This window comes from Martes martes, assembly GCF_963455335.1.
Source record: "Martes martes genome assembly, chromosome: 12".
NCBI classification, from domain to species: Eukaryota; Metazoa; Chordata; class Mammalia; order Carnivora; family Mustelidae; genus Martes; species Martes martes.
Window position 1 is genome coordinate 91,332,203 of NC_137900.1, and position 18,266 is coordinate 91,350,468.

Consider the following 18,266-nt stretch of genomic DNA (forward strand, 5'->3'; position numbering starts at 1 on the left):
TTGAGCGCCAAACGTATGCTCGGTAGCAACACGCCAGGACGGAGGGTATGCAGTGGTAGGGGTTTGGGCTCCAGGGCCAGGATTCAAACTGATCACAGAGTCTGATCGACTCTGCCTCTCCCCAGATGCATGGCCTTGAGCAGCAGCTTGACTTCTGCTCTCCCTCAGTTTCCTTATCTGTGAAATGGGGACCCTAAGAACACGCAGGTTGTTAACACTTGGAAACCAAGCAGAACAGCGTGTTTTCACCGTGTCAGCTAAGAGGCAGCGACTCGGAGAATCCCTACTTTCCATACAAGGTAAAGGGGGCTCAGAGGGGCTCAGAGTCTTACTCGACTCATGCAAGTTGCCTTGACTCCATGGTCCACCTCCCACCTCCCGTCCTTTCATAAGAAAGTTCTCATTAGAAGAAAGTGTTTCCTACGAGGGCGCTAATTCCACGCCACCCCCTTTCATCAGCCTCTGACCAAGGGCAGGGCACCCGAGCCATGTTCTAGACTGATACCATCCCACAGCCGTTTCTCCACGTGAAGACAGGTTTGCAGCCCCGTGGCCAACTGAACGCTAACTCCCCCTTGTCACATGGGTTTCTCCTGTTTGCCAAAAGTCCAAGCTGCCCCCAAGTCCGGCCTCCACCTCAAGCCCGCCGTCCCTCCTCCACCCGGGGCACCAGCCAGGGGCACTCTTGGCAGGGACTTGAGGTCTCCGGGCCGTGGACGGCAGAGGATGCGTGAACAAAGCAACCCCCTCCAAGTACGCTCGCTCCCATGGCCAGAACACAAGGCCACCAACCCCGACATGCGCCACCACTTCAGAAACACCTTAGAAACATTCAGATCCTAGCCAGGCCTACTTTAAAATTACATTTTATTTCTCTTTGTGAATATTTGTTGTTTCTTTTTTAAAAAGGTTTTACATGTTCTTCAAGAGTCTCATGCCTCCTGGTAAGTGCATTGGTTTGTTTTCACAGTACTCTCCACGACCACAGATGGTCCTTATTGCTGGAGGAGTGTGTCCACGCCAGGGGAGGGGGACACCAGAGGGACTGGGGACCCAGGGGAAAAGCCTGGGGTCTGTGCTCCTGATGGGGAGGCGGCCCAGGGACCAGACCCAAGGTCCTTGGCCGGACCTCTGGCCTCTCCAGGGTCTTTCCAGCCCTGTCTTCAGAAAGGCCAGGAAGGACAGAGAGAAAGGGGAGCAGGAGGGGTGGGGTGAGTCAAGGAGCAAGGCGAGCCGGGGCCCAGGCATGCAGTAGGCCCAGGGAGGCAGCCAAAGCAGCTTTGCCCCCTCCCAGTGGGCACAGCCCTGGTCCCGGGCAGGAGAGCTTGCTCACACGCAGCAGGTGAGTCTCGGGGGGGACTCTGCCCCCGACAGCTCAGGACCACTCCTTACTGTGCTCTCCTGCTCCCACTCCTCGCACAGTGAGAATCCCTTAGTGATGACCCAGCCCAGCACCTGAACCCCAGCCTCCTGACCCCTCGCCCAGGGCCCTTCCTCCTTTTTTTAGTGCAAGAAAGACCTGAGTGCAGGGAAGGGCCGCTCCCTTAGGAGGCCAGGTCCTGTCCACGGCAGCAGGACGCCGTCAGCCTGGCCCCCTCCTGGCCCTTCCCCAGAGGTAGAGCTGGGACCCATCGTCCCCCTCACTCGAGGCTGTGGCCTCTCTGGGTGACAGGGTCTCCGTACACACCCAAGGGGAACAGGCAGTTTCCAGGGGCAAGGTCCTGGGCCTGACAAAGGGGTTCCCCAAGCAGCACACTGGCACCACATGCATGTTTCGGGTCCAGTTGTCCCAGGATAGCTGCGGGCCTGCTGTCAGGAGCGGGGCGTGGGAGACACACGGGACACTGAGCACCCCCAGAGTAAGTACAAGAGCAAGGTGCCCCACAGCCTCCCACGCTGTCCCCGGGACTCCTGACAAGTGGCTCATCTGCAGCAGAAATGAATTATTTTTCTTTTCTGATGGTTTTCTGTGCTCGAGTCGTACTAGTTTGAGTGCAGAGCCGGGTGCAGTAGCTGTGGGGGTCGGTAAGCTTGAGGAAGGGGGCTTCCGTGGGGTGTCCCCTGCAGCTCCTACAAGCAGCCTTCAAGGCAGACATTACCAAGAAAGCTTGGGATCGCTCAGGACCGTCCTCGGACCCTGGAGGGCCCTGGACCCGAGGGATGGTGGCCCTCCAGACTGGCCACACTGTCCCAACCAGCCTCCAGAGCGGCCCCAATGCCTGTCAACCATGGCCTCATGTCACCCCCGCCAGCCTGAGGCCCTGGTTTTCTTCCTTGAGGATAAGCATCAGGGGGCATCCACCTGATGGCCTCCCCGGCCTCCCCAGAACCAGGACCACCTATCCTTGGGTGCCGCCCCTGGGCAGCTTCCCCCCACCTCCAATCCAACGCTGGCACCCAGAGCCCACCTGCAGCTTGTCCCAAAGCGCCTGGGAGGGGCACCCCTGAGAAGGAGCCAGGAGGGAAGCTGCCTGCCTCTCTTACCTTAGAACTAAATCTGGCTCAAGGTGGCTGGTCCTCCAGGCGTCTGGGGCCAGTGTGGACAGAAAGGAAAAGCCGCACAACACTTAGATGTGCCTGCGGAGCTATCGGAGGCTGCGTGCTGAGATGGCAGGTCCCCGGGGCTCAACCCTCCCACTCTCCTCCCAGGTCCGCCCCAGGAAAGTTAAGGCTGCGGGAAGAGAGGAGAGGAGCGGCCCCAGCAGACCCCGCCCGTGGGAGCGCACAGGTACCTTCTCCTGGGGATGGGGAAGAGGCTTGCCACCCGAGCCCGAGAGAAGGGGCTCCTCGGGTGGTGGGTCTGGTTTCTGGTTGCGTTTCTGCAGCTGGTGTGAGGTCTAACCGAGACCTCTCTCAAGACAGCCCGGAGGAGGGCCCAGGTGGCTCCCTCTCCTCCCCGCCCTGCCCCCTCCCTCACCTCTAGCAGAAGACGAGCAGTCAGCAGAAGAGAGATCCTGCTTTCTTTGTCTGTTTTGGGATTTTTCCTTTAAATTCAGCTTAAGGCAAAAGTTTGGCAAAGCGAGTCTACGTAAGGCCGCGTTGAGGGAGGACGACGAGGGGAGCTGCCGTGGGGGGGCCGCCACTCACAAACCAGCAGTAGCTGCCAGTCAGGGTCATGACCAGCTCCGCCTCCTCCTGCCCCTGAACCTCGTAAAAGAGGTGTTTAAAGAAAAAGAAGAAGAAAAAGAAGAAGAACTGAAAAAGCAGTTGTTTCGGGAGTCTCGCAAGTGAATGACTGAAATTGCCAGGAAAGGAGACCCAAGGTGAAGGGGGGATGTGGGGTTGGGTGTCCCAGCCGGGCCTCCCCCTCCCTGAAAGGAAGCAGGTGCCAGGAGGGCTGGGGGAGCCATCCTGGGGCATTTGCACAGTGAGATCCGCCCGCTCGAGAAGGTAGAGTGGTTGCATTTTGCTGAATGACGGCAGAGTCCGTGTGGGTGTGCTTGGAGCGGGGTTATTATTTGCGTCTCGCCTCGCAGGGCACCCTGGCTGTTACCGGTGCTTGGGCGGGATCACCACCAGCGGCTGCCCGTACTTGGGCCGCCACATGAGGACCTGAGCGTCGTTGGCATTGGGCTTGACCAGGGCGCTGGGCGGTATCGGCTCGTTCTTGCTCAGGATTTTGGGCTGGTCCTGGGCGATGGGCTCCCGCAGCCTGGCGCGCTGGCCCAAGGGCCGGTTGGGGTTCACCTCGATGCTCAGCTGCATGCGCCAGTGCAGCGTCTGTAAGATAATCATGTCATTGGTCGAGGTGTTGGTGGCCACCAGCCACGTGGTGAAGCTCTGGTCCCGGTAGATGTTGGTCAGCTTGGCCACGTTGCTCTCACTGACGGGCACGGCCCACGTGACGCTGGGATAGAAGTTGTCGTTCATGCTGATGATGAACTTGGAGTCTCTCTTGGTGGGGCCCACAATGGTGCACGTCTCCGTGGTGTTGCCGTACCAGGGGTAGTTCACCCCGTCTGAGTCACTGATGGCCTCGATCTTGCCCTCCTGGAGGTCCGGGAGCTCCCAGCTGGACCTGAGGACAGGAAGGCCAGTTCACTCAATCAGCCACACACGAGGCTGCGTCCCCCCGCCCCCCGGCTGGGGGCACAGGGACAGGCGATGCACAGACATCCACCGTCAACATCTGGGCTCCCCCAGACGCAGCCCCCTTCGAAGCCACATCCTGTTCTGCATCCTCTCCAATCAGTCATCATACTGTTGCTATAATAACACCCCTCGGACAGAAGAGGACACCAGCCTATCTCCCGTGTGGCTGGGGGCACGGTGGCACCCGGGGAGCCCCCACCTTGGACACTCATCAACAATCATGTCCATCCCGCCAGACAGATAAAGACAGCGAAGCCAGGGCCAGGGGGCTTTTTCCCCGGCAGTGGGGCCCGGGACCCAGGCAGCCTGACTTCATCCAGTGCCGTTTCCACCTGAGCACCCGTAACACCGAAGCCAGGACCCTCTGCCCCCAGAATTCTGCACAACGGGGTAAGCCAGCAGCGCCCCCCAGGATACGGTACTTTACAAAATGCACTCCCGTTCACAGCAGTATCATTTGCTGTGGCCAAAAGATGAAAGAAACCCACGTGTCCCTCGGCAGGAGAATCGATAAACAAAGTGGGGTCCATCCACACGGTGGAATATTACTCAGCCCTAAAAAGGAAGGAAATGTTGCAATATACTACGGCATGGATAAACCCTGAAGACAGCATGCTGGGTAAACTGAGTCAGACACAAACCGATAAATACTATATGATTCCACGTGTAGGAGGTCCCCAGTGTGGTCAAATTCATAGAAACAGAAAGCAGAACAGCGATTGCCGGGGGGGAGGGGTGGGGAGTCAGTATTTCACGGGTGCAGCGTTCCAGGCAGAAAAGATGGAAAAGTTCTGGAAACAGATGCACGACGATGTGGATGTGCTCAATGCCACCAAACTCAAAAATGGGGGAAATGGCCGATTTCGTTAGGTGTAGCTTATCATTATAAAAAGATGCCCTCCTCTACCCAAGTGTATCATTTAATGTTAGCAGTTAGCAAATTTGGGGCCACTCTGGGAGGGATGAATAGGAATGCGATGTTGCTAATTTTCCTGTTTATTTTCCTTCTGTTTTGTGTTTATTCCATTGAAAAAGTCACAAATTAGGGTAACACCTGCCTACTAGGCCACCTCCTGCCTGGGGCCCTGAGCTCATCAAAGTCCCAGGGAACTAGGGCAACAGCTCAGACGACCTCCCATTTCTGAGGTCCCCATCAGTCCCTGAGAGCCACCAGGCCACAGCAGCCACGGGTGGGTGGTAACAGGCATGGGGCTACCAGCTCCCCTCTTAGGTGGGTACCATGGGCCAGAGAAGGAGTTTACAGTCCCTGTCCTGGATTTCTCCGAAGCCCGTGCCTTTGCCCCACCTGTGCTCAGGTGCCCGCCATTCTGTCCTCTCACGGTGGCTATACCGGCTTGCAAAAGGTTTTTTTTCCAAGGTAGAAAATAGGGCAGCTGCTTGGCTCAGACAGTACAGCATCTGACTCTTGACCTCAGCTTAGGTCTTCATCTCAGGGTCCTAAGTTCAAGCCTCAAGTTGGGCTCTATGTGGGGCCTACTTACTACTAATAATAATCATAATCGTAATCATAATTAAAAAGGAGAAAGTAAATTTCCAAAAGGAACTTTGCTCTCCCACGGCCCCCTTTCACTGCCTAAGGGCTGGCTTGTTTTGAGGGAGGGGGACTCGGCACCAGAATGGCCCCTCTCTCCCAGCCTCAGATTTGCTTCCCTCTCCCACCTCCAGATGCCCGCCCTGGCTCAGTCACAGACAGGTGACAGTCCTCATGAGCTGGCAGACAGCCGTGTCTCATGTGGGCTATTACTCAGAACCAAGTCCTGGGGCATCTGCCTTCAAATCATCACAGGCCAGCACGGACTCCCTGGGGTCCCGGTCCCCGCCCTTCCCCCTCGTCAGGAGGTGGAAGGGAACTCGGGTAAGGACACAACTTCTGGGAGACGCAGACCAGCCTGGACCCAGCCTCAGTCCAGCCACTAGCTCTGATTGTTACAAATCTCCGATCCTCCGTTTTCCCATCCGTCAACTGTGGATAATCCTACCCACCTTGCAAGACTTTTTTGATTATTAAGCGAGTCACTCTACGGAGCAGTACATGGAGGGTCCCGGAAGCCATCTGCGGGAGGCGTTTAGAGGTGTGCCGGCCCTGACTGACCTGAAGCTCTTTGACCCCAGTTCAAGTTTGGGGACGATACAGTCTCCGAAGGGAACGAGCTCCGTGCAGTCACTGTCTCCTCTGAGATTCCGTTTGCTCTGGAGTGACCTTGGACTTCAAGGCAGACCCTCAGCTCTTTGCTCCACGGCATGGGGGGGGGGCAGGCTGGGACCCCAGCCCTGCACACGCTGAACCTCCTCCTTTCTGCACAGCAGAGATGCTGTAGGGAGGCCACTGCAAGGGGCAAGCCAGCCTCCCAGGACCGCTCATGCCCACAAGTGCCCGGCCAATGGGTCAATTGGGAGTAGAGGCATTTTGTGGGTAAGCGTAGACGCGCCTGTGTCCACGTTCGCACACGAGCAGAAGACACTGGTCTGCCTTGTGTCACCCCCTTAATCAGTTCACTGGCTTCTGCTGGTCTTCAGGGCATCATGACCAGCCAGAGAAATTGTGGGACCCAGTACAAGCAAAAACTCAAGATCACCTGTTCAGAAATGAAGAATTTCAACATGGCATCAGCAGAGCACTGAACCATGCACGCGGCACTCCAGATCATGGGCCCAGGGCGACCATGCGGTCTGCACACCCAGGAAACCGCCCTGCTGCCACCTGTCACACTCCTGCCCTCGTCCTCGTAAGTGTGTGAATCCAAAGGACAGCAGGCTAGTCCAGGCTTGAAGCTGGACTTTGGAACCTTCTGGGATCGCCTCGCATCACGTTTGAATCAGACGCCTCAGCTTCCCTCACACCCCTTTTCCTGCGGCAGTCCCCATCCGTAAATCCACTCACCAAATGTTTGCAGAGCACCCATTATCAGTGTTTGCAGAGCACCTGTCACTGGAGGGCCCTGCACCCTCTGGCCACCTGGCGCCATCCTTGACTCTCCCTCTCACCTTTGAACATCCCCCTTCCGTTTGCCCTCACACTGGCCAGGACCTCCGCATAGGTCTCCCAGCCTCTACTCCTGCCTCCGACAATATTCCCCAGAAGCCTAAGTGATCTTCTAAAAACATAAATCTGCTCACACCATCGCTGCCTGCAACCCTGATAAACCTGCCATGACTCCTCATGGCCCTTAAAGCCGATGTAGTCAAAGCTCACGACCCCTCCCGGTGGAGCGCACGCACATCCACGCCCTCCCCAGGCTCCAGACCCCCCCAGCCGCTCCTGCTTGTGCGCTGTCTCACCTAGAGCAGGTGCCCCTGAAACAGCCCCTCCCAGCACAGGCCACCGCCGCAGCGACGCCGGCGACAGTGGTCATGTTCCCCACGCCCGTCCCCCGTGTATATATGTCAATGCAGTGTTTCTCCTCAACTACCCCGGGGCCAAGACCAGGGGCACATTTGATGGAAGAGGCTTGGAGGCAGGAGACCCCTCGCTCAAGGTGACGCAACCACAGGGCCACCAGGCCGGGACCCACAGCTGCAGTGAGCTGGTCCCCAGCAGCTGCCAACAGACCCTCACTCAACACGTGCACACGCACAGAAGCTTGCCCGGCGCACGCACACACACGCGCGCGCGGATGCATCACACACTGAGCACCACGACTGCCGGAGAATGTGAGTCTGACGGGTTACAGAAAGGCCTTCCCTGGGGGCGCCTGCGTGGCTCCGTCAGGGAAGCATCTGACTGAGCCTGGGTGGCTCAGTGGGTTAAAGCCTCTGCCTTCGGCTCAGGTCACGATCACAGGGTCCTGGGATCGAGCCCCGTGTCAGGTTCTGCACTCAGCAGCGAGTCCCTCTCTCTCTCTCTCTCTCTCCCTCTGCCCCTCCCTATCCCTCATGCGTGCATTCTCTCTCAAATAAATAAATCTTTAAAAAAAAAGAAAAGAAAAGCCTTCCCCGGAGCCGGTGGGAGGGGAGGGGAGCTGTGCTGAGGGGCAGGCATGGGGGCTGGGAAGCATCACCCAGGACTGGCCCAGGGCAAAGGCCTCTCAGTGGAGAGTGAAGGCACCCAGGGATGCCCAGAGCAGCACCTTGGGAGGGAAGGTGAGACCTGTGCCTTGTGTGACCTTGGAAGACAGCAGCACGCCACTCCCCGTGGCTCTAGGAAGAGCCCTGGTCCGTGCCAGGCGGGGGCGGGGAGCCGGGGCCCGGGCTCTCTCCCCAACATGGATGGCCCCTCGTGCCCCAGGGCTCCCCACCTCTCCCAGGGCTCCTGCCGCATTTTGAGCTCTGGACCCCAGAGCCAGACTGGACTGGCTCAGCCCTGAGCCTCAGAGCAGAGTTTCCAAACTCCACGTCTCTGTTCGTCTCGATCCTGTCCACGTACCTCCTATGTTATTATTCACTTAAATTTTTTTCCTTAAAATCCATCATTTTTAAAAAACTACATTGAGTTTTCCTAAGAAACACACCAAAATAACATGTTGGGTGGGCTAGATATATTTTTTTCCCTGATACACATTAAAATAACTGTGTTGCTTTAAATCCAAGTTATACTTAGGCTTAACCGAGTTCACTTAAATGTTATTTCACATCCCACAACTGATGTCCAGCGATGCTCTGAGAGCCTCATTGACAAACAAGGGTTTGAGGCTTGAGGGCAAGAGGCTGTCCGCACCAAGGCTCTTCTGCCCACGCTGGCCTCAGGGCCTCAATGGGTCACACGGGCTCTTAGGCCTTATCTTCCCCCACCCCCAGTCTTACACATTTCACAGTTCTGTACCATTTGCAAAGAGTTCAAATTCTGTAAAAGTTTGCAACCAGGAGCCCAGTTTCCTGACTTCTGCCCCACGAGGACTCCCACAGGGCTGGCCCCTTCCCTCCAGCCGCCTGCTCTCCAACGGAGGGTCTGGGGGGTGTCCCCCCTTCCTGCCTGCTCCTAGGGTTTCCCCCAAACAAAAACCCCACTCCTTCCGGGGCCCAGCCCCCCTCTTTGTCCAGGCCATAGCCCGGGTCCCCCAGAAAGGACCAACAGTGCCTGTCTAATTTGAGTTCTTAGTTACAAAAGCTGTGCTTTATTTTTTTTTTTTAGATTTTATGTATTTATTTGAGAGAGAGAGCGCGCGCACCAGCAGGGCAGAGGGAGAGGGAGAAGCAGATTCCCCGCTGAGCAGGGCCTGACATCCGAGACCATGACCTGAGCCGAAGGCAGACGCTTGACTGACTGAGCCACCCAGGTGCCCCAAAAGCGGTGCTTTTCTTAAAAAAAAACAACAACAACAACATAGAGAAGAGTATGAAGTGAGAAACCAAAGCCGCGTCTCCCATGCCTCCCCCCACCTCCCTGAGGTTACTCACCACATTACACTTGGGTAAACACCCTTCTAGACCTTTCTCTGCACAGACACGCAGCACACATTGCCACTCACAGTGTTTTCTTTTTAACAAAACGGGGCTCCTGCCCTGCATATTTTACAACTTCTGTAAGAAAATGCAACACGAGGACCATTTCCCCTGTGGCGGCGTCCCCGGCCTGGCCTCCTGGGCAGTGCCGGCCTCCCCGTCTTCCACGCGGTACGCAGACCACACTTGCCCTCCCCACCGACAGCCACCGGAGCTGCTCCTGGCGCTTTGCAGGCGTTTTCAACCTCGTACCTACATCCTTACGCCCTGGCTCTTCCGTTCATCGTTTGGCAATTTTTTTTTTTTTTTTTTTTTTGGGTCAGGAGATTTTTTTTTTTTTTTTTTTTTTGTCCGCCTACTATATGTCAGGCACCCGGCCAGGTGCTCCAAGTCTCTGTAAGACAAACTCCACGAGCAGAACTGCATGAAGGACGCGTATGTTTGAGATTGTCAGAGATCCAGCCAAACCCACCTTCCAGAAGCTGCCTACCTCGTGCCCCCTCCAACAGCGAGTGAGGCTGTCCACTTGCCACCATCACCCCCCCGCCCCCGCCGCCGACCCCAACACGGGGCATTAGGGGTCAGTTTCGTTTCTACCTGGATCTGATCAGCAAACAACAAAGGATCTCCGGATTTAATTTGTTATTTCCCCGATCACTGTGGCGGCTGGGTCGCCCCTTGCACATCTCCAGGGGCAGCCGGCTTTTGTTTTCGGGACTCAGAAGGTGAAGGTTGGAGCCGTCACTTGGCTAGGGCCGGTCCACGGGGAGCTCTCTTTGGGCGAGGCAGCCCCCCCCCACCGCCACTTCCTCCCACCCCAAAGCCTGGAAACAAGGACTTCCCTCTCCCACCCAAGCCGCCCTCGCCTCCGCCAGGGCCCAGCAGATGGGGGAGGCAGCCTTCCGGTCCCAGAGAGGAAGCTTCGTCCTCGATTGTTCTGTGCGGGGCCCGCGGCTGCAGGAAGAGGCCACGTGGTCCCCCACTGGAGCAGAGCAAGCCCCCTTGGGCAAGAGGCCTCAGGGGTCAGAGGCGGTTTCCTCATCCTAAAACCAGGACCCCACGAGGTCCTGGGGAGAAAAGAGAGGAAGGGGAGCCGGCGCAGGTGTGCACATGGCCCAGCTCCAGCGTCCCCCCCTCCGCCTGAAGCCTCGGTCCCCAGTCCCTCCACCCCGGCCCGGCCCCTTCCCACCAGCCTCCCGCGGCCCTGACGGCAGGTGTCACCGCATGCTCTGGCTGGAAGGACCCCCCCACCCCCACCCCGCCAGCAGGTCTCCTCACTCGCGGCTCCCACGCTGTAAGCGGGTCCGCGAAACCCAGCCCAGAAGAGCACAGGTCTACGAGAGCCATCTTTCTGCCGACTCGGCCAGGGATCGCAGGATCACCAACCAACTCGTAGCAGCTCCGCCACGGACAGGGCCACGGATCGAGTGCATGGAATGCACCAGGCACCGCACTGAGCTCGTACGGCGCATCTCCTCACAACATCCAGCGAGGGAAGGACCTTTCTCCCCATCTCACAGATGGGAAGAGAGAGGCTCAGAAAGGTTAAGAGACCAGCCCCAAGTTCGCAGCTGGACTAGGGTGTGGGCAGGGAGCACTGGCCTCCCACAGAGACCCTCTCTCTTGAGCTCTTTCTCCCCTAGCCCCCAACCAGCCCTGGGCCTCAGCCACACCCCAGCTTCCCTGGGGGCCCCAGGGGAGGGCAAGTTGGGGACAACATAAAGCGTCTCCCACACAGGCTAGAAATTGTGACTTGTCACTTCGAAGACTGTGCTGGCTGACAGGTGGCGGTTGAGGAATCGTGGAGGAGGGGGTTGTGGAGGCAGGTGTCTCCAACAGTTTGGGGGAGGTGGCTTTTAAAGCAGTGTGGGTGGGTCGAAAACCGTATAGAACCCTGCGAAGCTGGCACGGAGAGACGCTGTCGTCCGTAGGAGTCGGTGTTCGACTGAGGCGGCGTGCATGAGCGTTCCAATTCAAACAGTTCAAACCCGGTGTCATTCTAAAAAGTTCTCCGGATTAGAGATTAATTTTAAGCAGGGATAACGTGCAGGGGTATTACCGGTTTTGGTTAAGTATTTGGAATTAATATTTTGGATACAAGCCCGTTTGTAAAAGACAGAAGCCCTAACCTTAACCTTTGCCACTGGGCTGCTCTCTCCCCAGGCCACAAAGGCCCAAAGTGTGGGTTTCATTTGAAGTATTCACGTGTGAGGGTCTCGTCCAGTGGTTCTCAGGCAGGGGTGACTCTGCTCCCCTCCCAGGGACATCAGGCAATGTCTACAGACAGCTTGATCGTCCCAGCGGGGGCGGAATGCTCTTGGCACCAAGTAGACCGAGTCTAGGGATCCTTCCCACGCCCCACAGTGCACAGGACGGGGGCAGCTGTGGCCCGCCCGTGTCTCTGCGCAGTCCCTCCTGACCATCCCTCGCGTTCTGCATTGTCACGGGGCTCAAAAAGACGAAAAAGCATCCCTTGGGGTTGGAAAGATCGCACCTAAAATGCTTCCGTTTGCGCTGGAGAAGGAGCAGACACTGGGCTCTCTCCAAACGAGGCCTTCTCATTTCCAGAGCGCACGGTCAAATACGGAGCTTTGCCCACGGATCGGAGGAGCCACGCTCTCGGTAATTCCACTTCCTTTTAATACGATTTGGCCGGTGAGTCCTAAGTGGGGCTGCTTCCAACCCAGCGTCACAGCCACAGGGTGGTCACCTAGACCTGTCCTCTCTCGGGGCGCTCAGAGCCGCCTGCGGGGACTTCTTTCCCTGTCCCCCCAACAGCTGACACACAGCACCAGGGGACCATCCAGGGCCCAGAGCCAGGGTGGTCGGCTGTTCTGGCCCTGGGCCTGAGCGCAGGAGGGGTTGCTGCACTCAGGCTCTGCCCTCTCTCTGGGGCTGGTCCTGCCCCAGCTGGGGGAGTTCAGGCCCAAGGAGGATGGGTGCAGGGGACACAGGGTCCCCCTCCATCCTGTAAGAGGTGCCCCGGCCGGGGGGGTGGGGGGGGGACAAAGGGAAGCAAGTGGAGAGCAACGAAAACGGCCTTCAACCTCTGAAAACGCAAATCATCCGTGACTTGCACTATTTTTAAATTTTTAAAAGTCAGGGAGTGGGCGCTGTGTAAAAGACGGAGACCTGGGCTCAGGAGAAACTTCGGGACCAAGAGAAGTTTGCATCTCTCTGAATTCTGCAGCGTCGGCCGCAGTTCTCAGCTGGATCAACCCCGCAGAGGAGAGGAGGATGGTCACGGTAACAATGTCAAAGACAACAACCCTGGGCTTGGCACAGTGCCGACTGCTCGACAAATGTCACCTCCCACAATTCTCTCAGTAAGCCGAGGGGCAAGGACTGTGACTGGCCCTGTCTGCAGACAAGGAAACCGAGGGCCAGAGTGGCTAAGATCACACCCTGGAAAGTGCAGAGCCCGGACTCCCGCCCAGGTCCGCTCAACTGCAGCTAGATGTGCACCAGGCGCTTCTAACCAGGAAGCAAGGACTGGCACGGAAAGGGAAAGTCATCTCGGGTCTCCAGCCTCAGGCCTGCCTCCAGCAATAGTGCCTGGAAGGACGCGGAGCCACCAAAGGGAGGCTTCCAGCCCCTGTGCGCAGACCAGGAAGCGGAGGCCCCAGCCAGGCCCGCCTCTCCCCGCAGCACCCCGTGTCTGCCTCAACTCAGCGCCCCTGGTTCTCCCGCACGTCCTTCCTCCTGGCACTCTGATCTTTCCACGTTCCGCGAGTCCCTCTGCCTTCCCCTCCACTTCCAAGGAAGAAGACAGGCTTTCCCTAAAACCCCTAGAAAAACCTCTGTGTCTTGTCCGTTTCCCCAGATCCTTTACAAAGTCCCAGAAGACTTCCGGTTTAAGGCTTCCTGGGAGAGTCCACACCGAAGAACTAGGAATGTTTCCCTTCTTGCCATGGGAAGTCAGCCCCCTGCCTTGGTTAATAGCCACTTTTGAGAATCAAAAGGCTTCAGGTGTAGACATCAGTTTGATGGAGGAACGTGCCCCCCCCACACCTCTATGGGGTGATCCCGGTTACCCCCCTTCTACCCTTTACCATCTTCCTCTTGTTTCCCTTACAACCTCAGGGGCGCCCCTGGAGTTGCTCAGTGGAAAAGCGACAAGATCCAGTGTCCCACCACCCTCCATCCCGTCCTCACCCCCTCTAATTTTGGTGGGGGGTGTGTGCCCGGATGTCCTGAAATCAGCGAAAAGGTCCAACCCCCAGGAAACCGCCTGCTCCGCTCCTCACTTGCAGAACTGGGAAGCAGGGTGCACAGGGTGGCAGGCTGCCCTCAGGGCCTGCCTAGCTCCCTCGGAGGGACCTCGTGCTCCGAAAGAGCTATTTTCACCGCCCTATCTCAGGGCAGCCCTGAAAGCTGAGTTGCTTTCCTTCCTACCGGTCCTCTTTCCAGAACGGGGATGACCACCTCTGCGGCCAGAGAACATAGCAGGAAAGTAGACTCGGGCTCTGCGTGTCCTGCACCAAGACGTTCATTGTCCTGGGAACATTCTGGAGACCAAGCTGGAGAGAAGCGGCCAGTGTTAGGGCTCCTCTGGGGCCTTCGGGACACTGACACGGGATGTCCACATACAGCGGCCTTCTGCCTCGGAGAGAGAAACACGCTACTCCGTGAAGCAAACTAGGTTTCTAAAACTAGCCATCCTCTCCAACAAAATACCATAGGAACTGCAAAGCCTTCCCCCAGGCCCTCACACACCTCTGAAAACACTGCAGAGACAAGTTCGAGCCCAGCACAAAGCTCGATACAAATAACCACGGAGGCATCCGAGGGCCCCATTCCCCTCCGGAGTAGGGGCCACAGGTGCCTCCCAAGGAGGCCCGAGCCGGGGGGTGGGGGGCGGCAAGCCTCCGCCTTTCTCATGGCCCCGGGACAGCACGCTTGTCAGATTTGCCAAAGAGACACCTGGTGGAACGCGCCTCTACGAATCGGCCTCTTACAGGGAACGACACAGGAACCCCAGGGGCCAGTGACACAGGGAGGGAAGGTCCCAGAGCCGTGACCCCAACCCGAATCGACAGGCAACCCCTTGAGATCACCTGGCCAAGAGGGAGGACTCAGAGGCCACTTCCGTACCTGCCTAAAGCTTCCCCTCTGGCCCCCAGCCCCCAGCCCAGGCCCCCAAGCTCCCCAGCCTGAGCAGCACCCCCAGCACTCCCCCGGGGCCGTACTCACATGCCCTGCTCCCCGTACTGGTTGTAGAACTCCATGTGGCTGCACGCCTGAATCCAGCCCACGATCCAGGTCTCTTTCTTGGGGATGGGCGGCATGACCACCTGGGCTGAGGCACGGAAGTGGGGTGTCCGGTAGCGGAGCACCACGCTGGAGGACTCATCGATGCTGGTGGGGATGGGGTCGATCGAGGCTTTCACATCAATCACGGTGATACCTTCCCGGAAGACTCTGGCTTTGCCCCCGATGCTCTGAATACAGCCCATGGCACACAGCACCGCTCGGATCTCCAGGGAGGGCCAGCAGTCCCAGAGGAAACTGGGCATTGAAAGGATGGAGGCTGCCCGACCCAGTGCCCACGGTACTGCTCTCCAACCTCAAATCTCAAGACCGATATCCATAGGATAGAAAATTCACTGAGTACAGGGTCTTTGCATATCACTCTCTCGGCCCGTTTATAAATAAGGATTTTGCTGCATTTCAAGAGCCCTGGGTTCTCTCTTCTGCTAGCAGTGGACAAAAATCACCGATATTCTTTGGGTTAAAAAAAGGAAAGTTTGGAGGCTAATGGACAATCATGTTGTTCAGACATCCAGCCCTTCCGTGCCTCACACGCGGGGAACGCAGCTCCGAGACGCTCCTGAAGTCTTGGGGCGAAGAAGCCGAAGGCCGGCAGACACATCAATGAGGAAGGCTTGTCCCTGCGCGGCGCCGCCGGCCTCGCCGCCGAAGTCCGACTTCCTGCCCCGCCGCCTTCCGCACGCGCTCGCTCGGGGCACACGCACCGGCCGCTCGCCCAGCGCGGCCCGATCAATGGAAGAGCAGTTTCTGTTCGAGCGCGGAGGCCGGGGCGCCCTCGGGGGCGAGCGCCGACCCGCGGCTTCCAGGAGCCGAGCGCCGGGCTCCGGCCGCCCGCGGGGTCCCCGAGGAGCGCGGCGCGGGTCCCCGTCGGCGCCCACTCGCGGGCGCGGGCCGACGCCCCCACGCGGGCGCGCCGCGTCCCCCCGCCGCCGCCGCTGCTGCCGCCGCCCGCCGCCGCGCGGGGCTCCGGGGCTGCGCTCGGGCCGCCGCCTGGCTCGCCGCGGCCGCCGAGGACCTGGTGGGGGGGGTGGAGGAGACAGGGCGTCAAGGCCCGCCTCAAAGTTGAGCCGAACTTTGCTGCGGGGGGCGCGCGAGGCGGCGACGCGTGTGCGCGGGGCGCGGGCTGCGGAGCTGACGGCGCAGCTCTGGGCGGTCTCCCCGGAGGCGGCGCCCCCCCGCCGCCCGCCCCGTCAGTGGCGGCTGCACGACCGCGCGCACCAGCGAATAATCGCCGCCCGTGACATCTCCGCTGACACCCTCCCGGCCCCGGGGGTGGCGTGGGGTGGCGGGGGAGGGCGACCGGCCGGCACCGCAGTGGGCCGCGTGGACTTGCCGGCCCTGGCACTGCCCCCAGCGCCCGAGCCCCTTCCCCCGCCGGGTCCCTCCGGCCCCCGGGGGGGACGCAGTGTCACCCCGCAGGCCGGTGTGATCGGGCATGCGCCCCTTCCCGGACCGGGATCCCCCGACCCCGGAGGGCGCAGTGCTCCAGCCCCGCCGCGTCGGTCGCCTCCGTCCCCACCCTCGCCAGCCCCGAGCGGCCCTAGGCCCCCCGCGCGTCGGGCGCGCTCGCCGCCGCCGGGGAACTTTGGCGCGCACGCCCCCACCCGGGCGGCGCCACCGACTCACCTGCCCCTCCGGCCGCTCCGCGTGCCCCGGACGCCGCCCTCCGGACGCCCCTGACCCCCGCCGCGGGTACGTCCTCGGGGCGTTCCCCCCTCCCCCGGGCAGTGTCCTTTGGCTCTCCTGGGGTCCGGGGCGGCCGTGGGCGCCCCCGGCCCCCGCCTCCTCCTAGCTCGGGGCTGCCGGGGGGGTGGCCGGGGGCGGAGGGGTGAGGCTCGGGGCTCTCTCGCCCCCACCCCGTGCGTCCGCTTTATTTTATGATCATTGTGAGCGTGCTGTCGCCGCTCAGACCCGCCGCCGCGCCGCAGCCGCCTGGCGCGCCCCGCGCTGCCTCGCTCTGCTGCAGCATCGGAAAGGCAACCAGGTCAAACTTTGCAGAAACTCAGCCCCTGCGCCGGCCTGGCCCCGCGTCCGCCTGCAGCCGCCGGCCGGAGCGCAGCGCACGCAGGGACCGCCGCCTGCTCGCCGGCCCCGCGGGGATGCAGGTCCGCAGGCGGCGGCGGCGGCGGGCGGGCGCCGCCTCCTCCTCGCCGCCCGCCCTGCTCTCCACCCTCGCTCCCCGCACACAGCCCGCCCTCCCCCTGCTAACCCTCTCCCCGGCTCCCCCCCCCCCTCCTCCTGCAGCCTGTGGAGAGCTAAGCCTCTCCTTGCATAAACGACATTTCCTTCTTGGCCGTCCCCAGGAATTCTGGGTAGTGTAGTTCGGCTTCTGTCGGGTGCAGGTGGGCTCCTCTGCCCTTTGAGCGGGGCAGCCTCCCTGGGGAGGAGGGTTGCACGCTCATGGTATTCCTGGCCATGGTGGGGCCATGGCTGGGTGGAAACATTGCAGGGGCCCTGGGAGGCCCCAGGGCTGGGAAGCTCGGGGGAGAAGTCTGGGGACAGGGTTCCTGGGACCAAGCCTCTTGGCACTCAGACAGGTGGTCAGGCCTGTTGGGCCCCGGCTGGGATAAAGTGCTTCATTATTTCATCTGCTCTCAGCCACCCCTGTGGAGGGAGGTCTATTATGGGTGCTTCACAGAGCAGGAATTCAAAGCTGGGAGACCCCAGAGACTTGCCTGAGGCCCCACCCCAGCAGGTGTCCCAGCTGATACTGGGACCCCAGCCATCTTAGTGCCGAGGTTCAAGGGGTGGGGGTTGGCCCTGGACAGCCCCGTGAACCTCTCTGAGTTGCTGCAAACCACCAGCCCCACAACCACCTTGCAGTTTACTCCCCCAGGGAAAAGCCAGGTGGTTTGTGACATCAGAAAACCTGGCAGCCACTTAGAGCCACGCTCTGCCCCTGCCCTGCCCCCATGACTCTGACTTCCAAGGGTACCCATAGCCCGCTGGGGAGCAGGCCTTTCCGGCCAGTGTTCCGTTAGAGCATCTTGAGTGCCGGTGAGGGCGGGAGCTGGAGAGAGAGGGTTCTGGCCCCTCTGAGGTCTCTTCTTTGAGGGATGATCAGCCGGGTAGAGGGACCATCGCATGCCAATGCCAACTTAGGCCACAGGTACCTTATTTCTAGTCCTGCGCGCTGAGACGAAGGGAGGGTGGCCCTCATGACCTGTTTCCTGCTACAAAAGAAGAAACCCAGACAGCACAGGTCTCCCAAAGACCCCGTGTAAATGTCCAGTTCCACGAAGAAGACTTCCCTGGCCTCGTAACCCAAGGTGGCCTCTCCCTGCTGTGACGTCATGGCTCCCCCAAAGCATTCTGCTCTTCTGGAACTCACCAGGGCCTGCGACACCTCCTTTGCCTTCAGATAACTGTTATACTATTCAGTTTCTATATAGGTAAGATGTTAACTTGTGGGGATGTCTGTCTCATCTCCCAACCCCCATCACCCCCAGTGTCTGAAACAGAGCAACCCCCACTGGCCAGGGTGTTCCCTGAAGTCATAGATG

At 59.6% G+C, this 18,266-nt stretch overlaps 1 protein-coding gene across 2 annotated transcripts; it reads right to left on the bottom strand.

Annotated features, from left to right (window-relative positions):
* Positions 1–849: 849 nt before the first annotated feature.
* FAM78A (family with sequence similarity 78 member A) lies at positions 850–15,259 on the bottom strand. 2 transcript variants are annotated; one of them, XM_080819217.1, is made up of 2 exons: positions 14,686–15,259; positions 850–4,018 (listed from the first exon to the last, which is right to left on the bottom strand). In XM_080819217.1, exons 1-2 carry the CDS (start codon positions 15,006–15,008, stop codon positions 3,490–3,492), a joined length of 852 nt encoding a protein of 283 aa, XP_080675343.1. In that variant the 5' UTR covers positions 15,009–15,259; the 3' UTR covers positions 850–3,489. The 2 variants fall into 2 exon arrangements, with proteins under 2 accessions (XP_080675343.1, XP_080675344.1); XM_080819218.1 differs by lacking the exon at positions 14,686–15,259 and adding an exon at positions 9,448–9,754 and having other exon boundaries at positions 858–4,018.
* Positions 15,260–18,266: the final 3,007 nt, after the last annotated feature.